The sequence below is a fragment of the Seriola dumerili genome, unplaced genomic scaffold, assembly GCF_002260705.1.
Source record: "Seriola dumerili isolate Sdu_G_001 unplaced genomic scaffold, Sdu_1.0 BDQW01001892.1, whole genome shotgun sequence".
Taxonomy (NCBI): domain Eukaryota; kingdom Metazoa; phylum Chordata; class Actinopteri; order Carangiformes; family Carangidae; genus Seriola; species Seriola dumerili.
Window position 1 is genome coordinate 486,463 of NW_019176147.1, and position 26,071 is coordinate 512,533.

The 26,071-nt window shown below is 43.5% G+C and overlaps 2 protein-coding genes across 2 annotated transcripts; one reads left to right on the top strand and one right to left on the bottom strand.

The window, feature by feature from the left end:
- Positions 1–1,238: 1,238 nt before the first annotated feature.
- LOC111239140 (olfactomedin-like protein 2B) lies at positions 1,239–8,302 on the bottom strand. The gene is made up of 12 exons (XM_022768941.1): positions 8,133–8,302; positions 7,629–7,792; positions 6,799–6,906; positions 6,277–6,476; positions 5,040–5,315; positions 4,822–4,929; positions 3,669–3,695; positions 3,207–3,426; positions 2,683–3,123; positions 2,353–2,529; positions 1,870–2,066; positions 1,239–1,639 (listed from the first exon to the last, which is right to left on the bottom strand). The coding sequence occupies exons 1-12, from the start codon at positions 8,300–8,302 to the stop codon at positions 1,250–1,252; spliced, it is 2,478 nt and encodes an 825-aa protein (XP_022624662.1). The 3' UTR covers positions 1,239–1,249.
- A 2,918-nt stretch (positions 8,303–11,220) lies between these two features.
- LOC111239145 (protein Niban-like) lies at positions 11,221–25,677 on the top strand. Its single transcript, XM_022768947.1, has 14 exons — positions 11,221–11,526; positions 13,769–13,899; positions 14,030–14,167; positions 14,939–15,056; positions 15,522–15,683; positions 19,185–19,300; positions 19,423–19,527; positions 21,329–21,491; positions 21,623–21,804; positions 21,932–22,078; positions 22,190–22,300; positions 23,096–23,203; positions 23,311–23,422; positions 24,054–25,677. The coding sequence occupies exons 1-14, from the start codon at positions 11,472–11,474 to the stop codon at positions 25,397–25,399; spliced, it is 2,994 nt and encodes a 997-aa protein (XP_022624668.1). The 5' UTR covers positions 11,221–11,471; the 3' UTR covers positions 25,400–25,677.
- The last annotated feature ends 394 nt before the right edge of the window (positions 25,678–26,071 follow it).

Genomic DNA, 26,071 nt, shown 5'->3' on the forward strand with positions numbered 1-26,071 from the left:
CAGTATAGGTTCTGATCATATGAGAGAAGAGGCTGCGGCTTCATTACACACTGATTATAAATGCATTATAGTGATGTTGGAAAAGTGTCTGTAAACTTTATTCTTTTAAACCAGAATCAGCTTCGACTCTCTGGAGCTGAACATCTTAAACACAGGACTGATTTGAAATATTATACATTTATATAATCCACACAAAACTCACACTTACCACTTTAATACCATTCAGTCTCTCTCCCTGACTTCCCCCTCTCTCTCTCTCTCTCTCTCTCTCCCATCGCAGCTTGTAATAAAGGCAAAAAGTGCCAAACAAGAAATTTACCGTTTTTCCATTCACTCACTTAAATGGGAAAGTGGTGCCAGACCTTTTCTTGGACCCCACTGTATACTGATATATTTCCACTTGTTTTCTGCTCTCCCGCTCTTGAGCCTCGTTTTCCCCCAAAAAACATGGTGAAGTCGGCCTCACGAACCTTCCTACGCTGAAGAGAAGTTTCCCCGAGGACGCTCTTAGAAATAATTGAACATTAACAACTCGCGGGAGGCTGAGAGGAAACAGAACCACAGCGTTTATTGAAGTTTTAAGTGTCGTTAAGTGATGTTCAATGTAAAATGGCTGGTACTGTTTAGATAAAGCACCAATTAGTCCAGCGGTTGATTTGTGTAACTGAGCCGATGTCCTCTCCCTCTTCTTCCTTTTCTAACACTCAGGAAACGTAGCGACTCGTTTTTAGGTTGAATATGAGTTGAGGAGTTTAACATCTGCCTCCAGCAGCAGCTCCGTCAGTCACTTTCCTTCCAGGGGGCGACTGCGTGAAGGCGGAGGACTGAGTTCAGTTTTAAGTGTAAAACATTTTGTCTTTGTGTCGTTCACAACACTGTCGCCTCGCGATGGACGTGTCGATGATATGTAGCACGGCTTTAAATAAACAAAGTTACCTTACATGTATTCAGCGTCATGTTCAGCACCACTGACGGCTGACGTTCGTGTGGAAACGCTCTTAGAAAAGCCTCTTAACTGTGATCTTGAGTCGTGGGAAACGAGGCCCTCGCTGGGTAATTCTGACTTTAGTGTGTGTGGCGAGCAGCAGCCGAGGTTCTCATTCAAATACGTTCAGTTACACAGATCCGCGGCCACCGAGCAGAGAGCTGCTGTTCCTTCTGTCCTCAGCGTCGTTGTTTGGACGTCTCGCCGGATGCTACATCGCTGACCACCTGTCGAACCGCCGTTTCCTCCGTCTCCTCCACCGCGCTAATAAGCGAAGGTGACGTCATACATCATCTGATGTCCGTTGTCCCAGGCGTACAGCTTCTTGTCCAGCGGGCAGTAAGCCAGCTGGGAGGTGTGCGAGTGCATGTTCGTGAACGCCAGGCTCGGCACGGTGTGTGTGAGCGTGTGTGTGTCGAAGGCGTACGTCACGTTGGCGTAGCGACGCTCCATACTGTCCACGCCGTAAAGCACGCCGCACACCAGGAAACTGTTGCCGTAGTGACCACGCCGGAGGCCCGTGCGGAAGCTGCGCACCGGCAGGAGGTCACGGGGGCGGAGGTGGGTGAGCAGGATGACTTCCTGGTGAAAGCCCTCCGTGTCCAGAGCGGGGTAGAGTAACCACAGGCCGGACTCGTCCACGGCGAACTCCACCTGGAAGAAACACATGCACACGCTCAACGTCACTGCCCTCAGGACAGATACCAGCTCCTTACCTTTATATCCAGCTCTCAGAGCGACACTCAGGGGGTTTCACACCTGAGCTTTTTAGTGCGGTTCAACCGAACCCTGATTGGTTTTCCCTCTCGGTACGATTCGCTTGTGCAGGTGTGAAAACAGGAATCTCTGAGACGTGATTTGCTTAGTTTCAACGTGAGTCTTACTTCAGTCTGTGTCCGGTGAGCCTGCTCCTCCAGTATGGCGTCATGCAGTGTGGTCCAGGCAGCTACATATCTGTGTCTCAGGTCGTACTTGATGACGTCCCTGCTGAACGCACGGTTGTAGTAGAAAGCCCCGTTGTACACGACGTGGCCCGTCCCCGTGAAACTGTAGGGCAGCTTGTAGGTGTTACTCACCTGACCTGAGCCGGAAGAGCACACACAAAATTTATACACACAAGCCTCTGTGTTTGATTGTTTTATCGTTTATTTAGTCATTAAAACATATTTAATATATATATATATTAGCCACATTAGCACATTTGTCTGCTATGTATGCTAACTTTAACTGTCAGACTGACAGATGTTGAGACTGTGAAACTTACTAATGTCTCTTTAGTTATTTCTAATAATCTAATTATAATTATATTATAATAATATTATAATAACCTAATTATAATTTCTATGTAACACACACAAGTCATAAACCTGATTTGAAGGTTTCCATGTCTCGGAACTCTAGGAGGTTGTTGCCATAGTGACCGCTGGTAAGGTAGATGACGTTGCCGTGGCCACGTGCATCTCTCATCCACGCTCCCTCACTCTGGCCGTACGAGTTGTGCTGGACGGGATCGGACAGGCTGGCGACGGTGTCCTTGCACACTCCTGCAGGAACAAACAAACACAACCACACACAAAACACACACACACACACACACACACACACACACACACACACACACACGGAGCGACAGAGTGAGTCGAGACTCTAAAAACCTCATCAGCTCACTAACTGTTAAACCGTACGGGGAACTCTACCGGGCTTTTTGGTGGTCTTGGGTTGGTCGGCCGGGCTCTCCGTCCAGGTGAGGCGACTTCTGGCTCCCTGCGCAGACTCCGCCGTGGGAGGCGCAGCAGTGGGTGCACCTATATTGGTATCTGAAGCCGAGGCGTTGCGCTGAGCGACAGGTGTGGTGGGCGGAGTCCTGGGAGTGGTCGTTTGTTGGGAAGTAGTCGTCAGTTTGGCGGTTGTTGGCTCTGGCGTGGGTTGCATGGCGGTGGGGGCCGGTTTGGTTGTAGTTGTGGTTTGTTGGGTGGTGGTGGGGGGATCTTTGGGGGGCTGGCTTGCTCTCCTCGGTGGGGGGTCCTTGTAGTCTCTGCCAACGGTGGGGGCGGGTGCTGGATTGTGGGTGGGGGACGTCCTGGCGGGCGGGAGCTGGTCAGAGATCAGTATGTCTGAGGTGTTCGCCGTCACGTTCGCTGTAAGAGAAGGAACATGAGAGAAGATCTTGTAATAGTCGTCACCGTGTGACGTAAAAGCAGCATCAGTACGTCAGACTTACTGCTCTTCCCTCTCCCTCTCTCCTCCTCCTTATAGCTCTCCTCCTCCGCCTTGTAATAGGTCACGCCCCTGATGACGACGCTGCTCTTGTCTTTGACTGGCAGCCGTGGCTCCGTCTTCTCTTTGATCGGCTTCTGAGTTCCTGTCTTGTTCCTGGTCGGCTGCTGTAGCTCCAGACCGTCCTGCTGCTGGTTCTTCTTCGGCTGACCTTCGAAATCCTTCTGCAACAGCACAAACAACATCCTGTCCGGTTTACAAAGAATTTTTCAGTAGATTTTTTTAGTGAAAAGATGTTGGGAGTCTGTCGTTGCTTCTCACTCGCTCGCAGAGTCAATACCTGCTTGTTGGTGTAGGCAGGCGCTCGGCTTTTCTGTCCCACGTTCCCCAGATCACTCGTTTTCTTTTTTTTCTGCTGGCTCTTCTTCTCTTTCTCCTTTTCTTTTGCTCGTTCCTTCTCTCTTGCTCTCTCTGTGAGGTTACGGGTGAAGGCCTAGAGTTGAACATTAAATTTAGTTCACTCAAAAAACACAATTCATATCCACAGCTGCTGTCTGTTTTTTTTTAACTTGGCAGATGGTAGACAGTGAAGAATGTCTGAAGAGAAACTCGACATGAAACTTTTGGACACACTTCCTGTAACATGTCGTTCAGTAGAAAATACTTGGAGAAACAAACCTCTGCCGACGCCCAATATGCAATTCAGCTGACCACGCAGCTGTGAGCTCGACCTGCAAACCAACCAATCACACCCCCAGCTAACTGATCCATTACATCTAACTCATTCATCTGCAGCGGCGCCGGGAAGGTGGAGGAGGTTAATGTGCTGTTGATGGAACACCGTCACTCACTGAGCACTTTATTAGGAACACCTTAAACTCCCAATAACCCAGAATCATATTGAAATGTGTCACACAGCGGCTGCAATGAAGTCACCGCCTCCGCCACTCAGACTACTTCCAGGTTACGTCCCTGTTTATCCAGACTCGCACTGATGCGTGAAGTCTTGAGTAATGGCTATAAAGTGATTTGTGACCTTTGACCTTTGGCCAACAAAGTGTAATCAGTTCACCGTTGAGTCCAAGTGAATGTTTGTGCTGAATGTGAAGGGATGCCCTTCAGGAGTTCTGGAGATGTTTGCGTTCAACCGTATTTTGTGAGGTCACCGTGACCTTGACCTTTGACTTTTGACCTTTAGCCGCCAAAATCAAGTCAGTTCATCCTTGAGTCCAGCTGAACTTTTTTTTTAAACAAATCTGAAGAAGTTCCTTCAAGGCGTTACTGAGATATCGTGTCCACGAGAAGAGGACGGACGTATGAACGGACGAACAACCTGAAAACAACATGGCTGCCGCTCTGACTGTCGCCGGCGCGCAGGAATAAAAACAATATGAGTGCTGCGGCTTTACACACAAGCAGTTTAAAATGGGCTGAGACACACGACAGAGGAAGGCAACCTGGATGAATTTATCTGGATCTGTTTAGTGAATCGAACTGAGTGTTTGAACAGTGAGAGCGGCGTGTCGTCCATATATCCAGCGGAAATTACTGCCTTGAGAGAGTGGTGTACTGTGCACGTGTGTGTGTGTGTGTGTGTGTGTGTGTGCAGGCGTCCTCACTTTTTCCATGTTGTCCACCCTGGTCAGCAGTTTGGTGGTGACTGAGTGGAGCTTTAACAAGTCCATGCCATACAGAGAGCCTTCCAACAAGTCCATGATAGTCGCCAGCTTCACAGACAAGAGACAGAAGAAGGAATTAAACATCTTTTCATCATGTTCAAACTCTAAACTGCTTCAAGGAATGATTTGTCTTTACTAGCCGACAGAAAGGTTTCTACCTTGATGTTGTCCTTGCTGGCCTCCTGGAGCTTCTTGAACCTGTACTCTCCCTCGCAGGGGTTGACCGCTGAAGGTGGAGCCATGCACACGCACTTCTTACAGTCCGTCCCCTTGGTAACCGTCTCCACCGTGTAAAAATCCTGGGAGGGTGACGCGAGGTCATCGCTGTCGTGGAGACGGCTGCAGTCGGAGCGTTTGATTGGTCGAACGATGCAGCGACAAACACAGTCGGAGCCTGACGACACCGTCTTCACTTTGTCGTAATCACTCAGCAGCTGAAAGAGAAGGACACGGCTTGAGTTTCTCTCTCTGCAGCTTTTTCAGCTCGACTCAGACGGAGGGAAACTTTAAAGAAATAATGTATTAAACTTTAATATGAATTTATTTTGGAGTCTTTATATTAGTCAGAAACGCATGAATGAGAACTGAAAGAAGCAGTGAGTGTGTGCTGATCTGCAGCTACAGGCGTTTACAAACAGCCACATTTTGGTTTGGAGCGTCTACAGTTTGAAGGATATTACATAACCAACCACCAGAGGGATGCAAACTGTTGCCATGGTGCACGCACGCACACACACACACACACACACACACACACACAGAGAGAGAGAGAGAGAGAGAGAGAGAGAGAGAGAGAGAGAGAGAGAGAGAGCTCTGGTTCTGATTTACCCTGTCATTTAAGCTGAACTGACAAACTGTGTGTGTTTGTTTGGGTTGTGTTTAAATGACAGAGAGGAGCTGCTGCATCTAACAGGTCACAGTGTTGGAAATGAGACATTCAAGATTCACAGTAAAGGAAAAAAGAACTTTATGAAGTGGATGGAAAATTTTGCACCAAGTTGTCACCGCTGAGACACAAAAGTCTTGAGGTCAAATGAGGGAAATTAAACTGATCTTGGGTCGAAGTTCTGGTAATTTAATATTTCTCATCATTAGCAGGGTTTTATTTATTTATTTATTTATCTATTTCATAATGCATGGCTCATACAGAACTTCATTTCAATTCAATCACCTTCTACCACCGATTAAGGACTTTAAACAGGGAAGATCATATAATAAGAGAAGAAAATACTAAATACTATAGAAATACTATACTATAGAAAAAGTAGTTGTGTGTATAATTGATGCCTTATTGATAAATGCTTCTTTTTAGTCTGTAAAACGTCTTCTGAACACAATGAGTCATTAAAGGACTTTCTTAATGAAGTTTTTAGTGCACACATCACTCTGTCTGACCTGGCTGATGATGTTCTCTTGGTTGTCCAGCTCGTCCTCCAGAGGCTCGGCCACGGACTGCTCCTCTCTCCCCGGGGTCCCCTGCTGTGTAGCCGCGGAGGGAGCTTCCTGGACCGGTTTACCCAGCGCTGCCGCCTCGGTCAGCGGCATCTTCTCCCGCGAAGAGTCCGCGCCTCTGTCCGCCTCCAGAGCATCAAGTCCTCTCACAGTGCAACACAAGATCAGCAGTGACAGTCTGCGCCACATGTCTCCTGCAGCAGAGCGGGAACAGGTCCTCAGGTAACGATCAGGTCTGTGCAGCCGGAGATAACTCAGCAGGTCCGGTCAGACTCCCAACACTCAACCGGTTCCCACATTAAACTTTCCCCAAAACTTTATCGACCTTCCGCGCGCACAAACCAAAGTCCAGCTGTATTTGGTTTCAAAAGCGCATCAACACCTCCGACACATTGAATGAATCCAGATCGCAGCTGAATTCGGATCCGCCTCCAGAACCGGCAGATCCAGTCACATCCGACTTACTGACTTCCAGACTCGGCCCCGAGGAAAAGGAGTGGGCGGTGTCACAGTCAGCCGGAGGAACATGTGGGCCGGGCTCCTGGGAACCGCTACTGACTGTCTGGACCAGGACTGGGCAGGTGAACCGAAAAAAAAAAAACGAACTGTGTCTATTTCCAGGTGCAAATAAATTATATTTTAAGTAATTTTTATCCAGATTTCAGGAAGGTTTTTTATAGATTTTAATGAATTGTAATTAAGCATTTTTTTAAATTAGTTTTATACCACCCTGTCTGTATTGTGGACCTATGGATTGTGTATTTAAAGATGAATCCAACCCTTTTTTTTAAGAATTCACATGTTATTCCTGAGCCCCAGAACAAACTGCTGAGTATTTGTGAACGTGCTGCACTCTCCTCTAAAGTAAGGAACCAATGGGAGAAACTTAAAATGTGCAACCAATCCCAGTTTGCTCTAGAACAATGAATGGGGCTCTGATGCTGCGAGGCCATAAAATATTTGTGTAATTTCTTACACTAAAATGAGTGTTTCACATCTTAAGCTTTATATCCAATTCAACATCTGGATGACAGCTGTTAGGAGGAACTCTACACAGCTACTGTAGATTATGGGGTTAGTGAGGGAACTTAGTGGCTCAAAGTCTTTTCAGCTCTATAACTTCAGTAGCCTGACTATTAAAAAGAGAAATGCAATTCCTCCATTCCACATTTTCATTTGTCACTTCTGACTTTTAATCAATATTTTACTGGAAATTACATCTGTCGATTCTTCACAAAGTCAGAGCCCCTCGTGTTAATCTATGGATTCTCTGTGATTTCTATCTTCAGGCTCACCGCCAGGACAGTAATGGCCGCCCAGCTCGGGTGGCTGCTTCCGGCCTGGTTGTGGGTTGCTGGACTCGGAAAACCAGGCGGACCGCACTTCAGCCGGATCTCTGGGCCCAGACCCGGCCGAGTCTTTGCCAGAATCATTTGAATAACCGCAGAAGAAAAGTAAACTGGGGAACAAAGAAACGCAGAAACTTTTCGTACCTGTGACAGTTTCAGAATCGCACGAACAGAAAACGGGGCGTGGAGGGAAAAGCCAGAGGTGCGCACATCTGTCTGCTTTAATGCACTGCGCACATACGGGTATTTCGGCCGAAAGGCGCCAACTTTGCTTTAAATACGAAAGACAAAAAGCAGGAAGGTCGCAGTTGTCCCATGCCTGGCTCTGAGAACAGTCCACGGTCCAAACACTCTGAAACTCCCACCAGGCTTTATACGCTGTCTGCACGAAGAAATCAACTGCCCCGGTACCGGAGGTAAGTCCGACAGAGTCGGAGGCTTTGAATTTACTTTCTCAGCAAAGTGGTTCGAGTGTTGTTTGGCCGCTGTGGGACACCGTAGTTCTGAGGTGTGTTTCCGTACGGGACGCCATCTTGTTCTCGTTCGTCTACGTCTCGTCTCTCTGCTATTTCCTGGATCCCGGTCGCTGGGGGCAGCAGCCCGTCAGCAATGAGGTCCATGACGGCCCCATCCCCCAGCATTCCAACACTTCCTCCGGAGAATGCCCGAGTGGCTTCCAAGGCCAGCCGAAGAGATATAAACTCCCTTCCAGCTGATGTCCTTTGGTCGGCCCGAGGTCTCCTCCCGGTGGGACATGCTCCCGAAACACCTCCCCGGGGAGGCGTCAGGAGGAATCCTCAACCAGATGCCCGGAACCCACCTCAACTGGGCGTCCTGCTCGACATGGAGGAGCAGCGGCTCTACTCCGAGTCCCTCCCGGATGACCGAGCTCCTCACCCTATCTCTAAGGCTGAGCCCGGCCACCCTGCGGAGGAAACTCATTTCGGCCGCTTTACGACGCCATCTTGGTTTAATGTTTTCTTCTCACGGTGCAAGGTAAGCAGCCTGCATCATCTTACAATAACTTCATTTAAAGCACACTGTGATTGTGAGGTTTCACAAAGACACTGTGAAAGATGAAGTGCTTTTGTTAATATGTGCACAAATACAGAGCAGAAAACTGCATATAAAACTCAGCGCTCAAAGTTCCCACACAGCGTTTGACACTGCAGTTACAAGTACAAATGTTGACCATGTTTTTACACGTGAATCCGATTTGAGTCCAACTTTTTAAAATCTGTCTCAGGGTTCCTGTTAACAGTACCTGCAGTTGGAGCTGTGCGGCTACCTCCTTTGAAACTGACAGGAGCTTCCTGCATAACTCGCACCTGACTGAGTTAATAATGGTAAGTGTAATAAATTTTAGTTAAAAATGTTACTCAATACTCTTTTGTGAACAGCTGCCTTAAATGACCTGGTTTTCCCTGCAATGGAAAGTTTGTTTTATTTAGTATAATTATGTGTTTTCACAGGGATACCAGAATCCACCTCAGGCCAGCGCCACACCACAACAGAACCAGCAAGAAATGGTAAGTTATTGGCATGACTACACCTCATATCTGTATGGGCTCAAATTAGGGTCAAAAGAATTTGAACTTGTAAAGTGATGTTCACAAGTTATTCCAAATGTAGTTGTTGTTGTTGTAAATCAACCGTTGTAAACCTGTAATTGTGCATGTGTAGAAGACATTTTGTACTTGTAAAAGAGACTGATTAAAATCTGAACAAATTACATTAGTGATGAGGTAGCACAAAGACACTGTGAAAGAAGTGCTTTTGTCGAAGTCTGTGCACAGATGGAAGGCAGAAAACTATAAGACTTGGTGCTGAAAGTTCCCACACAGTGTGTGACACTGAAGTTACAAGTAAAATTTTGACCCTATTTTTATACTTGAATTTGATTGGACAGTTCATTCACATAGTAGAGTCCATTAGCATTAGCATTAGTAAGCTGCTAGCCGCCATTCTGCATTGATGAATGAATTAAACAATAAATAATAATAATGATGATAATAATAATGATAATGATAATAATAATAATAATAATAATAATAATAATGTGTGTGTGTGTAATCATATATATATATAGTTATATATATATTATATATATATATATATAAAATAGAAAATTAAAAAAAAAAAAAAAGAAAAGTGCCTGAATACTTTCTAAATGCATTGATCTGTGTATGTTTACATTATATCCTTTCTGAGTTCCCTTTATTCCACTCAACAATACAAAAATTATATACTGTAAATTGAATGAATAAATAAGATGTCATAAGAATAAAAATATCTTTAATCGTGGAGTTTTTACTTTTGTTATAGTACATGAACCTTGGAACCTTTCTTTCACTTATTTAGTATATATTGTGCATTATGACATATTCCTTACTATTACCACCTGTAAGAGATGAGTTGGCTGTTCCAGTGACTGTACAGGACAAATGAAGATAACTGAGTGTAGCCTACATGTAGAAAATACCAATTATGCTGTAAACAGCAAATGGACTGAATGATTACAATAAACTCAATGGTAAAGAAATGACAGCAGGTATCTCTTTACAGGTTGTATGGGTATGAAATGTGGTCTATTTACAATGAGTCTTCATCAGTATGGGATGTCAGAACCCTTCTTTCATTCAGTCTGCAACAGGACTGATTACTGTCACCCTGGCAACGGGTTCCGGTTTAGTAGTTGACGTTAGCGTAGCCTGCTTATTAACAATGAACAATAAAATTGTAATATGTCATTTCTTAACAAAACAAATATCAACACCAAAAGCCAAACTATCAGAGACTTTAACCAGGTTCTGTCATTTCATTTCTTACAACCGTTAACGTAGCGCACGTGACTTGTCGCCGATTATTTGATGAAATACAACCGCTTTAAAGAAGACTGCGTGCTCTTACTTTGAAAAGCGGAAATGGCGTCAGCAGGCGATCACTTGTTGACTGAAGTCGTTTTTCATTCAGACCGGCAGGTTTGTCTCAAAACTCTGTGTAAAAGGTAACTCCACAAGCGAAGAGGAAAGATTGATTCAAAAATGTTTGTTTGAAAGTTGTAAATATTAGGAAGATATTCACTAATGCTTTTAATTTATTTGTAAATTAATTATTCTGTATTCACAGATATATTTTTGTTCGTTAAATTTGTTTGTAGATCCGTTTTTTATTTGCAGGATATTTTTTGTGAGTTTACAAATGTATGTTTTGTATTTGTGGAGGGTGTCTTATATTGACAGATCACACATAAATAATATTGAGAAAAAATCTACCTCCATACTCATCCCTCTTTCTCTTCACCTACACAAGGTTTCACATCTCGTTTCCTCTTCTCTCTTTCATTCTCTTCCTCCCTTTCTCTCTCACTCCTCCCTCTCTACTCTCTTCTTCCCTCTTCAAATCCAGACTTCCTCCTCTGTCTTCTCACCCGTTCTCCACCCCTCTCCTCCTGGTTCTTCATCACATATTATTCTCCTCTTAACTTCAGCTTTTCGCTCCTTTCTGTTCCTGCCTCCTCTCCTGGTCCACAGGTCACACTGTCAGACTGGAGACCTACCAGCAGATGGTGAGGTTGTGCCGCTCCTGGCTGTGACTAAACCTCACCTACGTCCCACCCGCCCATCTCACCACAGAGGAAATGAGCTGAGCAAAAAGAAAAAAAAAACCCTCTTGACACATGAGAGCAACTTCATTTAGTTGTCATGTAGGTTTCCTGCGAACACAAATTCAAACAACTACATTAAGCTTTTTCTACAGACATCTGAGGAGAAGGGAAACAGAGACAGTATGGGAGCATCTTCTTCTGGCTTGTTGGATGAGGCCAAAATCAGCCACATTAAAGGTAAAACTAACACTTTAATATGAATATCAAGCACAAGAGAAGCTGTGAGGGGTGTGGGTCAGACTGGTATTGGCACTTGTTAGTCATAGTGGAAGTGGCAAATAGTGTTGCAGTGTAGTTAGGCTTCATTTGGACTGTGAAAGTGTTGGTGCTGTTTACGTTGGTTTATCCTCCACTTTGTATCTGCTCGAGATCTTAATATCAAGTTAAAATACACAGTTTGTGTTCATGTCTAATGGTCTTAACATGTTTTATATACAGCCTGTATATGAACACATTATAACATCTACACTAGAGCTGCACAATTAATCGAAATATAATCGAAATCGCAATATGGCCAAGTGTAGTGTAGGAGCTGCAGTTTTTTTTTGGAGGTAAAATTTGTCATAACATTGTTGTGCATTGTTAGCACCATAGGTTTTTTTGGTGCTACAGAGACGCCCCGGCCTACAAATCACATTCTCCAGACGAGAAAAGGAACATCACATCATCACTTGTATATTTTCTCTTTCAATGGAAATTAAATGAGTTTGAGTTGATTCGGTCATTTTGGAGGCTGTAGACTGTAGTTGTATTTCTTCATGGATGGAGAGGGGAGATCATAACTATTCACGCTGGTCTTTATTAGATAGTTGTCAGTGAAGAGCTAGACAGGAAACACGAGGGGATATTGTAAATCACCAGGACGACAGTTGTTTGTTTTTTTAAAAAAAAAAACGGATGTACCATGAAAAGGGAAATTATAATCTAAAGTCTTAATAAAATCATTTTAACCTCAAATGAACTTTGGCTTTAAAACAAAAATAACAAATGAAACAAAAATGATTTGCTCTGTGAGTCTCTGTGCTCATTTCTTTGTGCATTCCTATACATGTTATCAGCACAGACGCATCCTGTCACCAAGCTCCACTGCAAACCAGAATGTAATTACAGCCATTTCCAACTATTACATTATTATGGGTTGTCTAATCTCTTTGTGTGTGTGTGTGTGTGTGTGTGTAAGATGAAAGTCAGACGACAGAGTGTACATGATAATAGCTGTTCACTGTAAACAAATGAGAGACAACAGATTAGGACGGATCCACATTCAAACACATCAGAGGGAGAGTGGTCCTACAGTTCTCTCATGTCCTGCCACCGTCTGACAAAACTCAGCTTTAAAGGTATAAATAAATACGAACGTTACCATCCTGAACCACAGAGTAATATTAATGTAGATTCTTTAATAGATCTATAAATGTGTATTAATGCATCATTGTGACGTGATAGAAACAAGTTGTTCATTGGACAAATTCAGTATCTATTTACTATCTGAAGTCAGACTGTGGTACAATGAATTCTTGGTAAATTAAGATGTTTTTCAAAATAAGAAAACGTTTGTGTCGACGAGGACGTTTTACTTTGAAAATTCAGTGTCTTAATGTTTCTGCCTTAAAATGAGTCAGTCTTTATTTTCTAAACAGTCTGACTCACATTAGACTGGAGCAACACCACTGAGAGATCTCTGTGGAACCGGCCCCAGATGTTGGCAGCTGTTATCGGGTTTCAATTCAATTCACTTCAAGAAACTTTATTCGTCCACAGGGGGCAATTGAAAGGGCGCATTGAGTAAAAACACACAAATACACAAACAGGAACACACGACCAGTGAAAGACAAACTACACATGAAGAAAAACAAGGACAAGAAAAAACAACAGAGCAAAAACAAACTTATAAAATAGTTGTTATAGTTATATTACACATCCAGCAACATCACCATTCACCTGTAGTTGTTTCTCACCAGCCAATAGTTACTATAGTTCAACGGCCCCTCTCCTTTAAGCTTTGTTTTGGTCTCCAACAATAATTTATTTTGTATTTTATGCCTCGTACTGGTTTTTTATCTTTTACTGTGCGTCGTAAGGTCTCCTTGAGTTCCTTGAAAGGCTTATGAATAAAATATTATTATTATTGTTATTATTAACAGAAATGCTCCACTAAAACAATGAGCTAAAAAAGGCTGAAGGATCAGCTGCAAAGTATGGTTCTGTAATGCATTGTTAACATAAAGATATTGTTTTGTGCAGGTTTAACATCTACATTTTCTGAATTAAAGCTACTATGCACCAGTGCTTTCATGCAGTAAATGGCATCTGTTGATTAATTCAGTTCAGGTTTGAGTTTTGACAGTTTTGTATTTCTTCATACAGCACGACATGATTTTTAATAAACTTGTGTGTTTGTGTGTTTGTGTGTGTCCAGGACTCGTTGACGGTACGTTCCAGAGCTTCAGTGAGTTCTACCGTCAGCAGTACTCCACAGCCTACTTCGGACACATACACCAGGAGGTGGAGCCTAAGAAAGAGGGGAGGGGCCTGTTGCTCACACGCAGGGTAGGAGCTGAACCCGCCAATCAGTCCAATCGATCAACACTGCTTCACTCTCCCTGCATATTCATGTTGTGTGTGTGTGTGTGTGTGTGTGTGTGTGTGTGTGTGTGTGTGTGTGTGTGTGTGTGTGTAGCCTCAGTGCGCTCCAGAGGAGGTGCTGTACCAAGGCAACGTGAAGTTCTCCTGCTGGGAGGAGCAGGGAAAGAAATGCAGAGAGAAATACGTTGTCGTGAGGAGAGACTACACAGTGGAGATACATGACAACATGGAGGTAACTATGACACGTGCACACACAGACAGACACACACACACACACACACACACCACACAGAGAGACACACATGCACATAAACACAATCTTCAAAACAGGACTTCATGATATCCTCAACAATGACCTACTGAATATAATAAAATACATTTTGACTATTTTTCTTTGTGTAACGGGTCAAATTTGGAAACATAAGAAAATACAAACAAGTTATTTTGGGAATCATTTTTTTTGTTTATCATCAGCCTGTCATGGTCTGATAATATATTCAACTGTTCTCTTCATCATAAGCAATAAATGGATCAATTGTGCCTATTTTAAACTAAAAACGATTTGTACACTGAGTTAAAACGAGGTCTAAGGCACATAAAAACTCAAAGTAAGTGAATGTATGTTATATTTATGGATGAAAAATAAGTTATTTAAGCAGTTAAAACATTTTACTGGATGATAATTAGTGTTTTTTTTCCCGTATTCATTAATGAATTAAAAAACGGGTCAAATTTGACCCAAAACACTACAGGTGTAAACACATTAGGAGGGTTAATCATACACTTGGACTATTATAGTATTATATCAAACATAACCTCATGCCACTCGGCTGCTGTCTAATGTCGTTCTTTTAAAACTCTGTGGAATCTGTCAAAGTGTCAGTGACTGAAAAATATCACATATAATAAAATAATATAATATAAATATAATTTAATAAAATCAGAGCAGAGCTGACTCTAGCAGCTGTTGAACTTTGACTCGTCCCTCTGTTCCCACCTGCAGACTTTCAACCGTGGATCTGTCGCCAAGTTGGTCCTCCAGCCAGCGGGGGGCAGCGTGCTGACCACAGAGGAAGAGTCCCGAGCTCACCTGGAGCAAACTTGTGCTGGAATACTCAACGGTAGTATTAACTTATTCCTATAGTATTTAACAATTCGCACCGAGCCATTCTCGACTGACTGGTTTGTTCAGCATCAGTGAGCCAATCAGCACGCAGCACGCTCTCACCATGATCTAACAACGCTCAACAACAAAGCTCTTTACGGTTTCAGGCCCACGCAAGAGCTGTTTCCTGAAACCCAGGTTGTTATCTATCGGGGTCAGTTCAACCACCAAAAGTGTGGCCAAGGTTTTATGCTGTAAACCACAACATTCAGTTTTAAAGTGTTCAAAGTCTTCGGGGTAGATGTGACTGTGGCGCCGGACAGATGCTTGTTTTCTTTTAACCATTTTGTCTTTTTTTAGGACTTGTTGTTTCATTAAAGGCATTTGTAAGAGCCAAGAGCTGCTGTCAGTAATTAACATAAACCTCAGGTGCTTTTATTGTTGAAAATAAACTGTGTGTGTCTTTATTGTGCGTGTTTAGGCGCGAAGGAGGATTCTTCTTCGGTGGTGTCATCTCCAGACGAGTTTGCTGTGTATTTGCACCTGCCATACACAGGCCACACCTGCTTCCTGTTCCAACAGGAAGAGGAGCGTGGTCACTTCCTGTCTGCCCTCAAGACCTGCATTAGACACCGCAACCTTGGTAAAACACTCACACACACATTTTCTCTGTGTTCTAGTTTTAAACTCAGTCTCAGTGTTTGAAATGTGAACTCCATTCAGACCCGAGAAAAATTACAAAAATAAAGTGACGTCCCACAATGCAACACACCAGCCAAAGATAAGGACCCTCATCAACAAGAGCAGCCCCGTTGTCCTAAAGGAAGCGTTTGGACATTTTTTGGAAACACAGTTATTTGTTTTCTTTCCGAGAGTGAGATGAGAAGATTGATACCAGTCTTTTCAAACATCAACACTTCCTCTCACATAAATTGAATTCATCAACAATAAAATGTCTTTCTTTTCAATTCCTTGATTCAATAAGCTCGAGGGATTTACAACTATTCATATTGACATTACTGACTTTAAACTCTTCTCTACTTGTGGCTTCTATTATCCCATATTTTTAGCTTGAGACAAATAAACATTTAATGGTTTTTTTATCATGAAAGTAAAACAAGAAGTAAAACTCTAAAACCATCGCTCATATGGAGACGAGTTTGTTGTTTCCTGCTTGTGGTTTCTACTCGCTGATGGTCCAGTTGTGAAAGGATGACGTCTTCAAAGCGACTGAGTAATGGAAATGTTGAAATGAAGAAAGGGAAACTCGTGTGCCACGATTCTGTTATCACCACTTGACATGGTGTCGAGAACAAAGACTGGAATCGAAGGAAAACGATGTCCAAAGTTAAAACAACCAAACGCTGAACCGTCACCTCTAAAGCTGCTGTACTTGCTGTATCCAAAGAGAAATATGAAAACAACTTATTATGGTTTTATAGCTTCCCAATTTCTTTATTTTTACATTTGTGGTCATGTGATGTATAAACACATGAGCCAGTTTTATACCTGAGATTCATGTCAATCTTCTCAAAGTAATTAACAAAGTATAATACTGCTTTACTGTCAGCTTATAGAGCGATGTATAAAAAAGTTCTTCAGCCTCTCATGTTTAATTTGGAGGACTCTGTTTGCCCCGTTATGTTCCTGTTGTGAGCTGCTTGAAAAGAGTTGATTATAAAGTCTAGTTTTAAGTTTCACAGACAGGCTGCTGATATTCAGCATGACACTGAATATCTGACTGTAAGATCCGGCTCCAGCAGCTCTGAGCCGACTATCTTCACCCGATCTGAGAAAGTAAATGTGCTGCTGTATCGTCTTACAAATGATCCACGGTATGATGGTTTCTATCATGACACAGAGGGATTTCCTGTTTCACTTCCACACTGTGAATTGTCACTGGAGGCCGCTAGCCATCAGGAGAAAAGCCAAAATATAATTTCCACTGTCCTTTTTCGTCACGCCATTTAATTAACCAGTGAATACAGTAATAGAGACAAAGAGAGCTGAAAGGTTACCAGGCAGGAGCCACTTCCCTGGCAAAGGATTTCAAAACAAGAGCACTATAGTTGGGGCCAGGGGCCGTCCATGAGTCTGTCTGCTGGGAGATGCACCTGACTTCATCTGCAGTAATGACAATCCTCGGGATGAATTCTAATCAAAACAATCAACAGTTCATTGGAACAACAAAATAACTAAATAGTAACTGGGAAAAACACAACACTACATGCCTTTGAACGACCCCCTTTGGTCCAGTGCAGTATTATAGTGAGTCATAAGCACCATCCCACCACTGAGGACATTTCTGATAGTGCTCTTGTCAGTTGGACCTATTTCAACCTGTCACTTGCGGTGGCAGTTGCCTTGGTGACAGATAAAAATATTAATGCTGTTGGCTTCCTGTGTGGTTAGCTAGGATACGAACCAAAAACAAGCCCCTTAAGTCACCGGGTTGCGAAAACATGGCTGTTCATATCTGCACAGCCACCAGAGTAACAGGAAGTGACATGCAGCTGGCCAACGACTATTTCACTTTAGAGGAGACTTGAAACTGTTGATCTTATGAGTCCCAGAGTAATTATTTTTTCAATATAAGATTGTCTCTATACACTATACTTTATCTGATAAACTGATAGTGGCTCCCTCTGGTGTCGGCAGAGCAACTCTCCTTTACAGGAAACCAGGGGCTCAGCTTTTCTGATCTATTTTATCTGATCAAATTAAAACTAAGATAGTAGGAAATAAAGTATAAATATCACCTTCTATTCATCTCATCTAAGTTGAGTACTTCCACCTAAAGAGAGAGTTTCTTAAAGCTGCACCAGTCGATATTTTTACATGAATGACAATGTTAAAGTGACTGTCACCGCAGAGAATTATCACTAAGTTATTGGGTTTTTATTTTCCCTTTCAAAGTAAAACTACCCCCTCTATTCTTCCACAGTCTGGTGTGTTTCATGGATGCAATGCTAACACATTAGCCACAGCAGCTTTATGAGGTGATGAAAAGTCAAATGTGTGTGATTTTCAGCTTGTTAACTGCTGCATGTAGTTATTTAGAAAACTGATTAGGGCACTGACTGCAGGGAGCCCAGTATTTTCATTTGATGTATTAAATGTTATGAACCACTGGTGTTTAAAAAAAAATTATATGTTGCACCTTTAAATTTTTAGATTTAAATTGTAAATGAGATGATGTGTCCACACTGGATGAACCTGTGTGTGTGCGTGAATTAACCCTCACTGTTCGGACTGAGTGAGACCAAGGTGAGCGAACAAACAGAGACGTTTGTCTACAGTATTCCTGGGTCACGCCCCAGGTCAGTGACGTCAGTGGACAAACAAAGTCACGCCGGTCAGTTTTTAGCTGCTTTAGCGCTTGATGGTGTTGATGATTAACAGGAAGCGTGCTCAGCAAGCGGAGGAGCTTTCAGTTCCTCTTATTTTCTTCCAATAATTTAGTAAGAAGAGAAAGTCCAAAGGCCTCAAGGGAGAACTGGACTAATGAGAAGAAAAGCAGAACAGAGGAATGTTGATAATCAGAGATGTGAAACCCAACACCGTTAAACATAGCAACACTAGAATAGCGTGTGTGTGTGTGTGTGTGTGTGTGTGTGTGTTTGTGGTTATGAGGCAACATGCACAATGGAGAAGAATAGGACGCATCATCAACATCAGTGATAATGTAACAGTAGTTCTTTATTTATGGAGCATTTTTCTCAACCCGCGTTACAAAGCGGCATAAAACTAAAACATGGAGGTCATCCATGGCAACAGTTAAAACAAGCAAATCAGAAATACAATTAAAGTGTCTCAGTGCAAATAGACCGAAGGCAGAGTCACCAGCGAGAGGGAACCTCAGGACCAACCAACAGACCTCGGCTGGTTCATGTTTAGAGGTCAGATATGAAGCCAAGCAGAGAGGAGCTTTAGAGTCGATAGTCAGATCTTCAAATCAGTTGTAACAGGCACTGGGAGTGTGACCATAGTTTATCTAGATTAGTGTCACTTCACAAAACGTTCCCTGTGACTAAACCTCGTCAGATGTGTGTCGACGAGCGCGAGGACGATTTACTGACAGAAGAAACTGAACATGATTGAAACCAAAGTCCAGAGTCGTAACGTAAGTCATCACTTCCTGCAGACCCCTGGTGTGAGTCTTCCTACGAGAGCCAGGCGTACATCCGAGCGCTGCTCCTCTACCGGCAGGACAAAGGATGCTATGAATCCTGGGAAATGCTGCTGGGCACTGAGGAACAGGTCAGTACACACACACACACACACACACACACACACTCTTCATGTCCATCTCTGGTGTTTTGTCGACTTGCTCAGTCTCCTGTGTTTTTTTATTTTATTTATTTTTTTTGCACATCATGTAGGTGCTGGCCTCCCAGGTGATGGAGGAAGTGTTGCCATGGTTACAGAGTCAGCTTCAGTCCAAACTGAAGGGCAAGAAGGCTGAAAGGATACGACAGTGGTTCGCAGTGAGTTAAACACACACACACACACACACACACGAGAAGGGTGGGAGGGATGTTCCAGTTGTGGTGCTCTGACAAACATTCGTATGCGCTTAACTTACTTTCTGACGGTCCTTGAAGGCAGCACGCACTACATGGTGTGTTTATTCAGTTCAATGAAACAGTTCTGTCAGAGAAAAACAAGCATTTAGTCTTTACCTCATTTTATCCAGCCACAGAGTTGGTGATTTACTTTGTCAATTTCAAGAACAAAGTCGTTTGTTTCCTGTTTACAACAGAAAAGTCTTCGTCTTCTTCATCATCAAATTTAACCACATTTCAAGTGCAGCTTCAAAAGATGTTTCCCTCTCATACTGTCACATGTCAGCACACATGGAGACAAACAACAAGGAATGGATGAGCTCCAGTCAAAGTTGAAACGATGGAAAACAACAATTCTGTTTCCTTTTTTTCTTGCCTGTGCAGTGAAGTGAACGTTTCAGTGCGTCATGGTTTATTCGCCAAGTCTGTTTCCATTTCACTTTGTCACATTTTATTTTTATGGATACAGCAACCTTTCCACCTCAGTCGAGCACATTAACTTTTTACAATGTTGTGACTTTCTGGTGTTTCCATTGAGTGAGACCGGACACACACTAAACACACACACTTGAAGAGGTCGGCTGGAGCATCCAGAGTAAAAGAGACTTTTGGATTATAAACTTCTGTCGACTGAAAATCATCTGAATAATGAAGTGAGACAGAATCGTGTCTGTTGTGATGAATGATCCACTGAACGACGAGTGACACTCCAGCAACATGTTGTCCTTAATCAGACAAGAGATTAAAGAGTAAAGGACAGATCAAATTATTCTAATGTGAACAGACAATCAACGTCCAACTCTGCAGTTCTGCAGCTCTACTGAGCTTTTAGTGTCTTTAAGCTCATTGTTTTGATTTTAGGTCCCAGTGTCTTCACTGTTTTGGTCCAGCCTCACCACATGTTTCCACATGTGTTTCTGATTAACCCAGTGTACACGAGCTGTTCAACAGAAGTTAGCGGTTAGCTGCAGAAGCTAGTGGAGCATCAAGCAGCTAAAGGGACATTAGAGCCAGATTGAATGTAAAAGAGGAGAGTGAGTAACAGACTCAGGAATCAGAGAATCAACAGTATAATGACAGTAACACACGATATAAAACGCTGTCACCTAAAGACTGTAACAGGCCAACGCCCAGTCGTCAGTGTTTAGCCACAAAAATTGTTAGAAGGCAGATAACATGTGTTGCTTGTTACACTGCCCCCGAGTGGCCAAAACACGTTACTGCAGGTTTAAAGACATTTTCATCAAAATTCTCAATCTGAAAAATAAACACTGTACTTTACAATGAGCAGTAATTTGGGATTTCAGACACGTGTCAATCATCATTATTTAGTGTCATCACTGACTGACTGGTGTCACGTGGCTCTAACTTCTAATCCTCTCAAATGTGAAGCAATGCATTTTGGGATTTGCACATGACATGGTTACAATATTTTTCATTCCACTGTGTGAATCTTTTTGGCCACTAAATGATGCGTTTACTGTGCAGTATTTCACACTCAGAATCCAGCCACTCACATAAGGTTTGCAAACAGGAAGTGATTTCGGACACAGCTTGAGACTTTATTTCCATCTAGTTCTGATTTTAATCTTCCAGCTTTCATTTTTCAACTCTTTTGTTCCACACGTGCTCACGCCACAACGTTTTAAACAATTAAAAGTTTATGTTATAAAACTGTGACACGTGTTTGTGACGCAGTGTTTTTATGTTATGCTGTTATTAGACGGTTCAGGCAACCCACACGTTGGTGCTGGAGCAGCTAACCGCGGGTCTGGAGGCTCTGAGGGGGGCGTGTCGTCAGACGGCATCAGCCAATCAGGCGCTCATCAGATCCAACCTGGACCAGATCCTGTCGTCTCATTGTTTCCTGGAGCAGAAAGTCAGAGGTGCAGCGCAGTGAGCTTCAGTCTGAACATGGCTACAGAATGACTGAACTTTGTTTTTGTGGGAGGACAAACACTTCACTGTTTTCCTGTGTGTGTGTGTGTGTGTGTGTGTGTGTGTGTGTGTGTTCCAGTGTGTATATGTGAAGCAGCAGAGAAAGTGTACAGTGACTCTGTAGCACCCTACCTGTCCTCCATCCTGGAAGTGCTGACAGAAAACATAAGCGTGGGGATTCAGGGGATGCAGCACACACTCCACACACAGATGGACTCAGCCTTCAAATCCACAAACGGAGGATCAGAGGAGACAAAGAAGGTGAGAGACCTTTCCAGAAAAGCATCTATGATTCAAGTCTTTACCAGGTGATTTTATTTTGTAGTTTGCTTGTAGCTCATGGTTACGGTCTTATTTGTGTGTGTGTGTGTGTGTGTGTGTCCTCCAGGCCTTGCTCGCTCTGCGCTCCATCAGTCTGGATCAGTGCTACAAGCAGGTGAAGAACCTGACGGAGTTACTCAAAGACTTGAAACAGCGGTTCGGGCTGAGCAGCGTCCAGAGGCTGGTGCACTCGGCACATCTGGAGATGGAGCAGGTATGACCTGCTGCTGGAGGTCCAGTCTCACCGGGGCCTTTCCCTCAGCACAGCAGTCACAGGTGAAACTCTTCAGTCCGTGTCGTGATGTTTGCTGTGCGTGTCTTCCAGCTGTTGGACAGTGCTGTGTACACCTTCGAACTGTTCCTCCAATCATCAGCCAAACTGCAGCCCTCGCAGGTTCCTGTCAAGATGGAGAGAGCTAAAGAGAGAGTACTGAAGGTAAAGAACGACGTCACACAATATGAGACGTCGCCTTCACATCGCGTGTGATTTCAGCTTCTGTGAAGGAATTCAGTAGAAAATGTGTTTTTAAATTTGAGTTACATATTTACTGTGTATAGACAATTGTTAAAATCAATGCTCTTCATAAAATATTTTGTGCAATTAAGAGATTGTAATGAATGGATGACAATATTATATTAATATATCAATACTATATATATCAATATTATATTTATATATTAATCATATATTTATATATCAATATCATATTAATGTATCAGCACTTTATTTATATATCAATACTGCATCATATATTATTATTGTGCAATATAAAACATACTCAACTCATATCTGAATGATCTGTAGATATTTTCTTTATATTATTTTTCTTAGTTTATTAGAAATGATGTGTTTTTGTTCCCAATTCTGTTGTATGCAGAGCTTACAGGACAAAAAAGGCTTTCTAATGCTAATGCTAATGCTAATGCTAATGCTAATGCTAATATGACATTCAACTAAAATAAGACTTTGATATAAAATATATTCTGTGCAGGAAAGTGGTGAATGTGAATTACATTCCTTAACTAATCATACTGAAAACACATCGGTTTAAGACTAATAATAATAATTGTGTGTGTGCGCGTGTGTGTGTGCGTGTGTGTGTGTGCATGCGCGTGTGTGTGTGCGTGTGTGTGTGTGCATGCGTGTGTGTGTGCGTGTGTGTGTGTGCGTGTGTGTGTGTGTGTGTGTGTGTGTGTGTGTGTGTGTGTGTGCGTGCGTGTGTGTGAGCAGCAGCTGGACTACGACAGCAGGGTTGTCCAGAGGAGGCTGTATGAGGAGGCTCTGCTGGAGATCACGCTGCCTGCTCTCACCAGGAGGATGGACATCAAGTGGAAAAGTGTAGGTCACACACTCTGCTGGAGTCTCACCGAGTCTCACCGAGTCTCACCGAGTCTCTTTTCATCTCTGTGCTTCCACAGAGTTTTAACTGTTGTTTCTGTGTCCAGGAGCTGCAGCAGTTTGAGCAGTACATCTTCTCTGACTACAGCAGCTTCATCCTGGTTCATAACGTCTATGATGATGTGCTGAGAAGCATCCTCAGCAAGGAGATAGAAACAGGTACACACACACACACACACACACACACACACACACACACACACACACACACACACACACACACACACACACACTCTCACACCACACACACACGCACGGTATAAGTGATGTGTTGGTTCGATGACATTATATCCTTATTATTACTTGTATTGTAACGGCATTCGGACGGTGTCTGTCTGTGTATTCAGACAGAAACAGTAAAATCAAGGATCCCAGTTTGTCCACACTTTCTATAGTAATTCATTAATATGATTTTATTTCATTTATATTAAGTTTTAAAACATTTCTGCTGTAAATGCTGATTCAAAAGCTTCCACACATAAACAACATAAATATAATTCTACTTTAGTCTCTGTATTTACCGTTCTTTACCTTCTTCTTTTACTCCCCTCTCTTAAATGTCTCTGTAATGATTTATTATTTTATTCATTATTTTATCTCATTTTACATGAATGTTTTTACATTTTTTTGTTTTAGATCAAAGCTTTTAACGTGTTTTTATGTTCATTTTATGTCTTTTCTTTGATGTGAAGCTACATGTCTTGTATGAAAGGTGCTGCACAAATAAAGTTTATTATTATTATTATTATTATCATTATAACTATATTAACTCTGTTTCCCCTCTCCTCAGTGGTCCAGGATGTTGCCAGTAAGAAGAGCAACAATCTCTTACTGGACATTTCGGATCTGACCATCAGTCAGTACAGTCTGTTGGGACAGACGCCTCCTTACTCTGCACCAGGCAGCCCAGCCGTTCAGGATCGACACCCGTCCTCAGCGGCGCCCGGCGAGGAGGAAGAATCTGCTCCTGTGGCGGAGGAGGGAGGTCAGACGGTCACAGCTCGGCCTCAGAGCGACCCTGAACTCAACACTGAGGTCAAATCTGATCCCAGTGCTGCTCACAGACCTGAGCCGAGCGCAGTGCTTCTGTCTCCTGTGATTGTCGTCACACAACAGTTTGATGAACCTGCAGCAGAGGAGGCTTCTGGTGTGGAGGAAACCCGTGAAGACGTTCACCGTGGAACTGACACACCGTCGACGATGGAGTCAGTTGCAGCTGCTTCCTCCGACTCAGACGCACCTGACTCAGATGCAGCCGCCGCACGTGAAGCTGGAACACCTGACCCCCCTGCAATCCCAGAATCCACTCATCCCATCCAGGACAGTCCTGAGCCTTCAGTCTCCGCTCCGTCCTCGCCGCAGTCCACAGATGACACAGCTGAACCTGCTCAAAGTGACCGATCTGCAACGCCTGACAACCCTGCTACCTCAGATCAAACATCAGAGGACGCTTGCTGCACCCAGCCCTCCTGCCCCTCGCCATCACACCCACCGTGTCCCGACAGTCCCGTGAAAATCAGCCTCGGGACACTGAACGAGGCGATTAGTTACGACTCGACGGCACCTTCTGTAACGCAGCCGGCGGCTCAGCAGAGCACTGACAGAGCCGTCTACCTGACGGGACAAATCAAAGACAGCTGGGAGGTGGAGAGGGCGAAAGAGGAGAAAGGGAGAGAGGCTGAAACAGGGGAGGAGACTGAACGGGGGGGAGAGGATGAAGAGAAAGGCGGCGAGCTTGAGAGAAGAAGAGAAGATGAGGAGGAAGCAGGGGAGGAGACTGAACAGGGAGGAGAGGATGAAGAGAAAGGTGGCGAGCTTGAGAGAAGAAGAGAAGATGAGGAGGAAGCAGGGGAGGAGACTGAACGGGGGGGAGAGGATGAAGAGAAAGGCGGCGAGCTTGAGAGAAGACGAGAAGATGAGGAGGAAGCAGAAGAGGATGGAGATCAAGCAGAGGAAGAGGAAAAGGAGGAACAAGTGGAAGAGGAGCTTCTTCAAAACCCTCAGCCAATCGAATCACAACCTGGAAGTTCTGAGCCGCCATTGGACAGTGTGGCTCTCATCAGAGACCTGGTGACTGAGATCGTCGAGGTGGAGACGTTGGTCGGCCCGTGTGCCGACAGCAGCAGTACACCCTGACAGACTCGTTGCCATGACAACTGCAGATCTTATTAAGCGGAACGATAGGGAAGGCGGGAAGTGAGAAAGTCCAGAAGTAAGTAGGTTACACCTGTGCCTTTATTACTGCATCACGTTTATACTACTGAAGAAGAAAAACATGTTTCTAAATAAAATAAAATCTGTGATAAGAATTTTTTTACTTTGCTGTAAACATCTGCTGTTTGCTTCTCTGTTAACACTGAAATGGATTAAATGACCCAATAAAATGTTAACACTTGACGACATCATGCCGCACAGTATTTAACTTCTCTCAATCAAACCAGAGGAACACGAGACGTCAGGGAAGAGTTGAGACTGATGCTAACCTTTGTTCTGACTGTTTCTCTGAGAACTCATGAACCAGACGTTCAGCAGGTTTTTACCTGCAGCTGAATGATCCACAGAGGTTTCCTCCTCTCCACAGCAAACACACCAGGGGGTTAAAACCTGTGTGTGTGTGTGTGTGTGTGTGTGTGTGTGTGTGTGTGTGTGTGTGTGTGTGTATCAAGTTATTGCCGTAGAGTTGGGCTAAGTGGCGGCCCTGGTCTCTGCTTTTGTTTTGGTTGTTGTGTTAGCATAGCTAGCCCAGTGTAGTAGCAGCCAGATGGCGGCGTTTGTGTTCGACAGGTGTAAGATGTTTTTTGTTTTTTA

What these genes read in the sequence shown, in the direction of transcription:
- LOC111239145 (XM_022768947.1), top strand. Translation starts at nt 11,472, where the DNA reads ATGGGAGCATCTTCTTCTGGCTTGTTGGATGAGGCCAAAATCAGCCAC. An exon ending in TTGTGCTGGAATACTCAACG is followed by an intron (nt 15,057 to 15,521) that starts GTAGTATTAACT and finishes GTGCGTGTTTAG; the next exon opens with GCGCGAAGGAGGATTCTTCT. An exon ending in CTAAAGAGAGAGTACTGAAG is followed by an intron (nt 22,301 to 23,095) that starts GTAAAGAACGAC and finishes GTGTGTGAGCAG; the next exon opens with CAGCTGGACTACGACAGCAG.
- LOC111239140 (XM_022768941.1), bottom strand. Translation starts at nt 8,302, where the DNA reads ATGGACCTCATTGCTGACGGGCTGCTGCCCCCAGCGACCGGGATCCAG. An exon ending in CCCGTAACCTCACAGAGAGA is followed by an intron (nt 3,427 to 3,668) that starts GCAAGAGAGAAG and finishes GTGCTGTTGCAG; the next exon opens with AAGGATTTCGAAGGTCAGCC. An exon ending in CATGGAAACCTTCAAATCAG is followed by an intron (nt 2,067 to 2,352) that starts GTTTATGACTTG and finishes CTTCCGGCTCAG; the next exon opens with GTCAGGTGAGTAACACCTAC.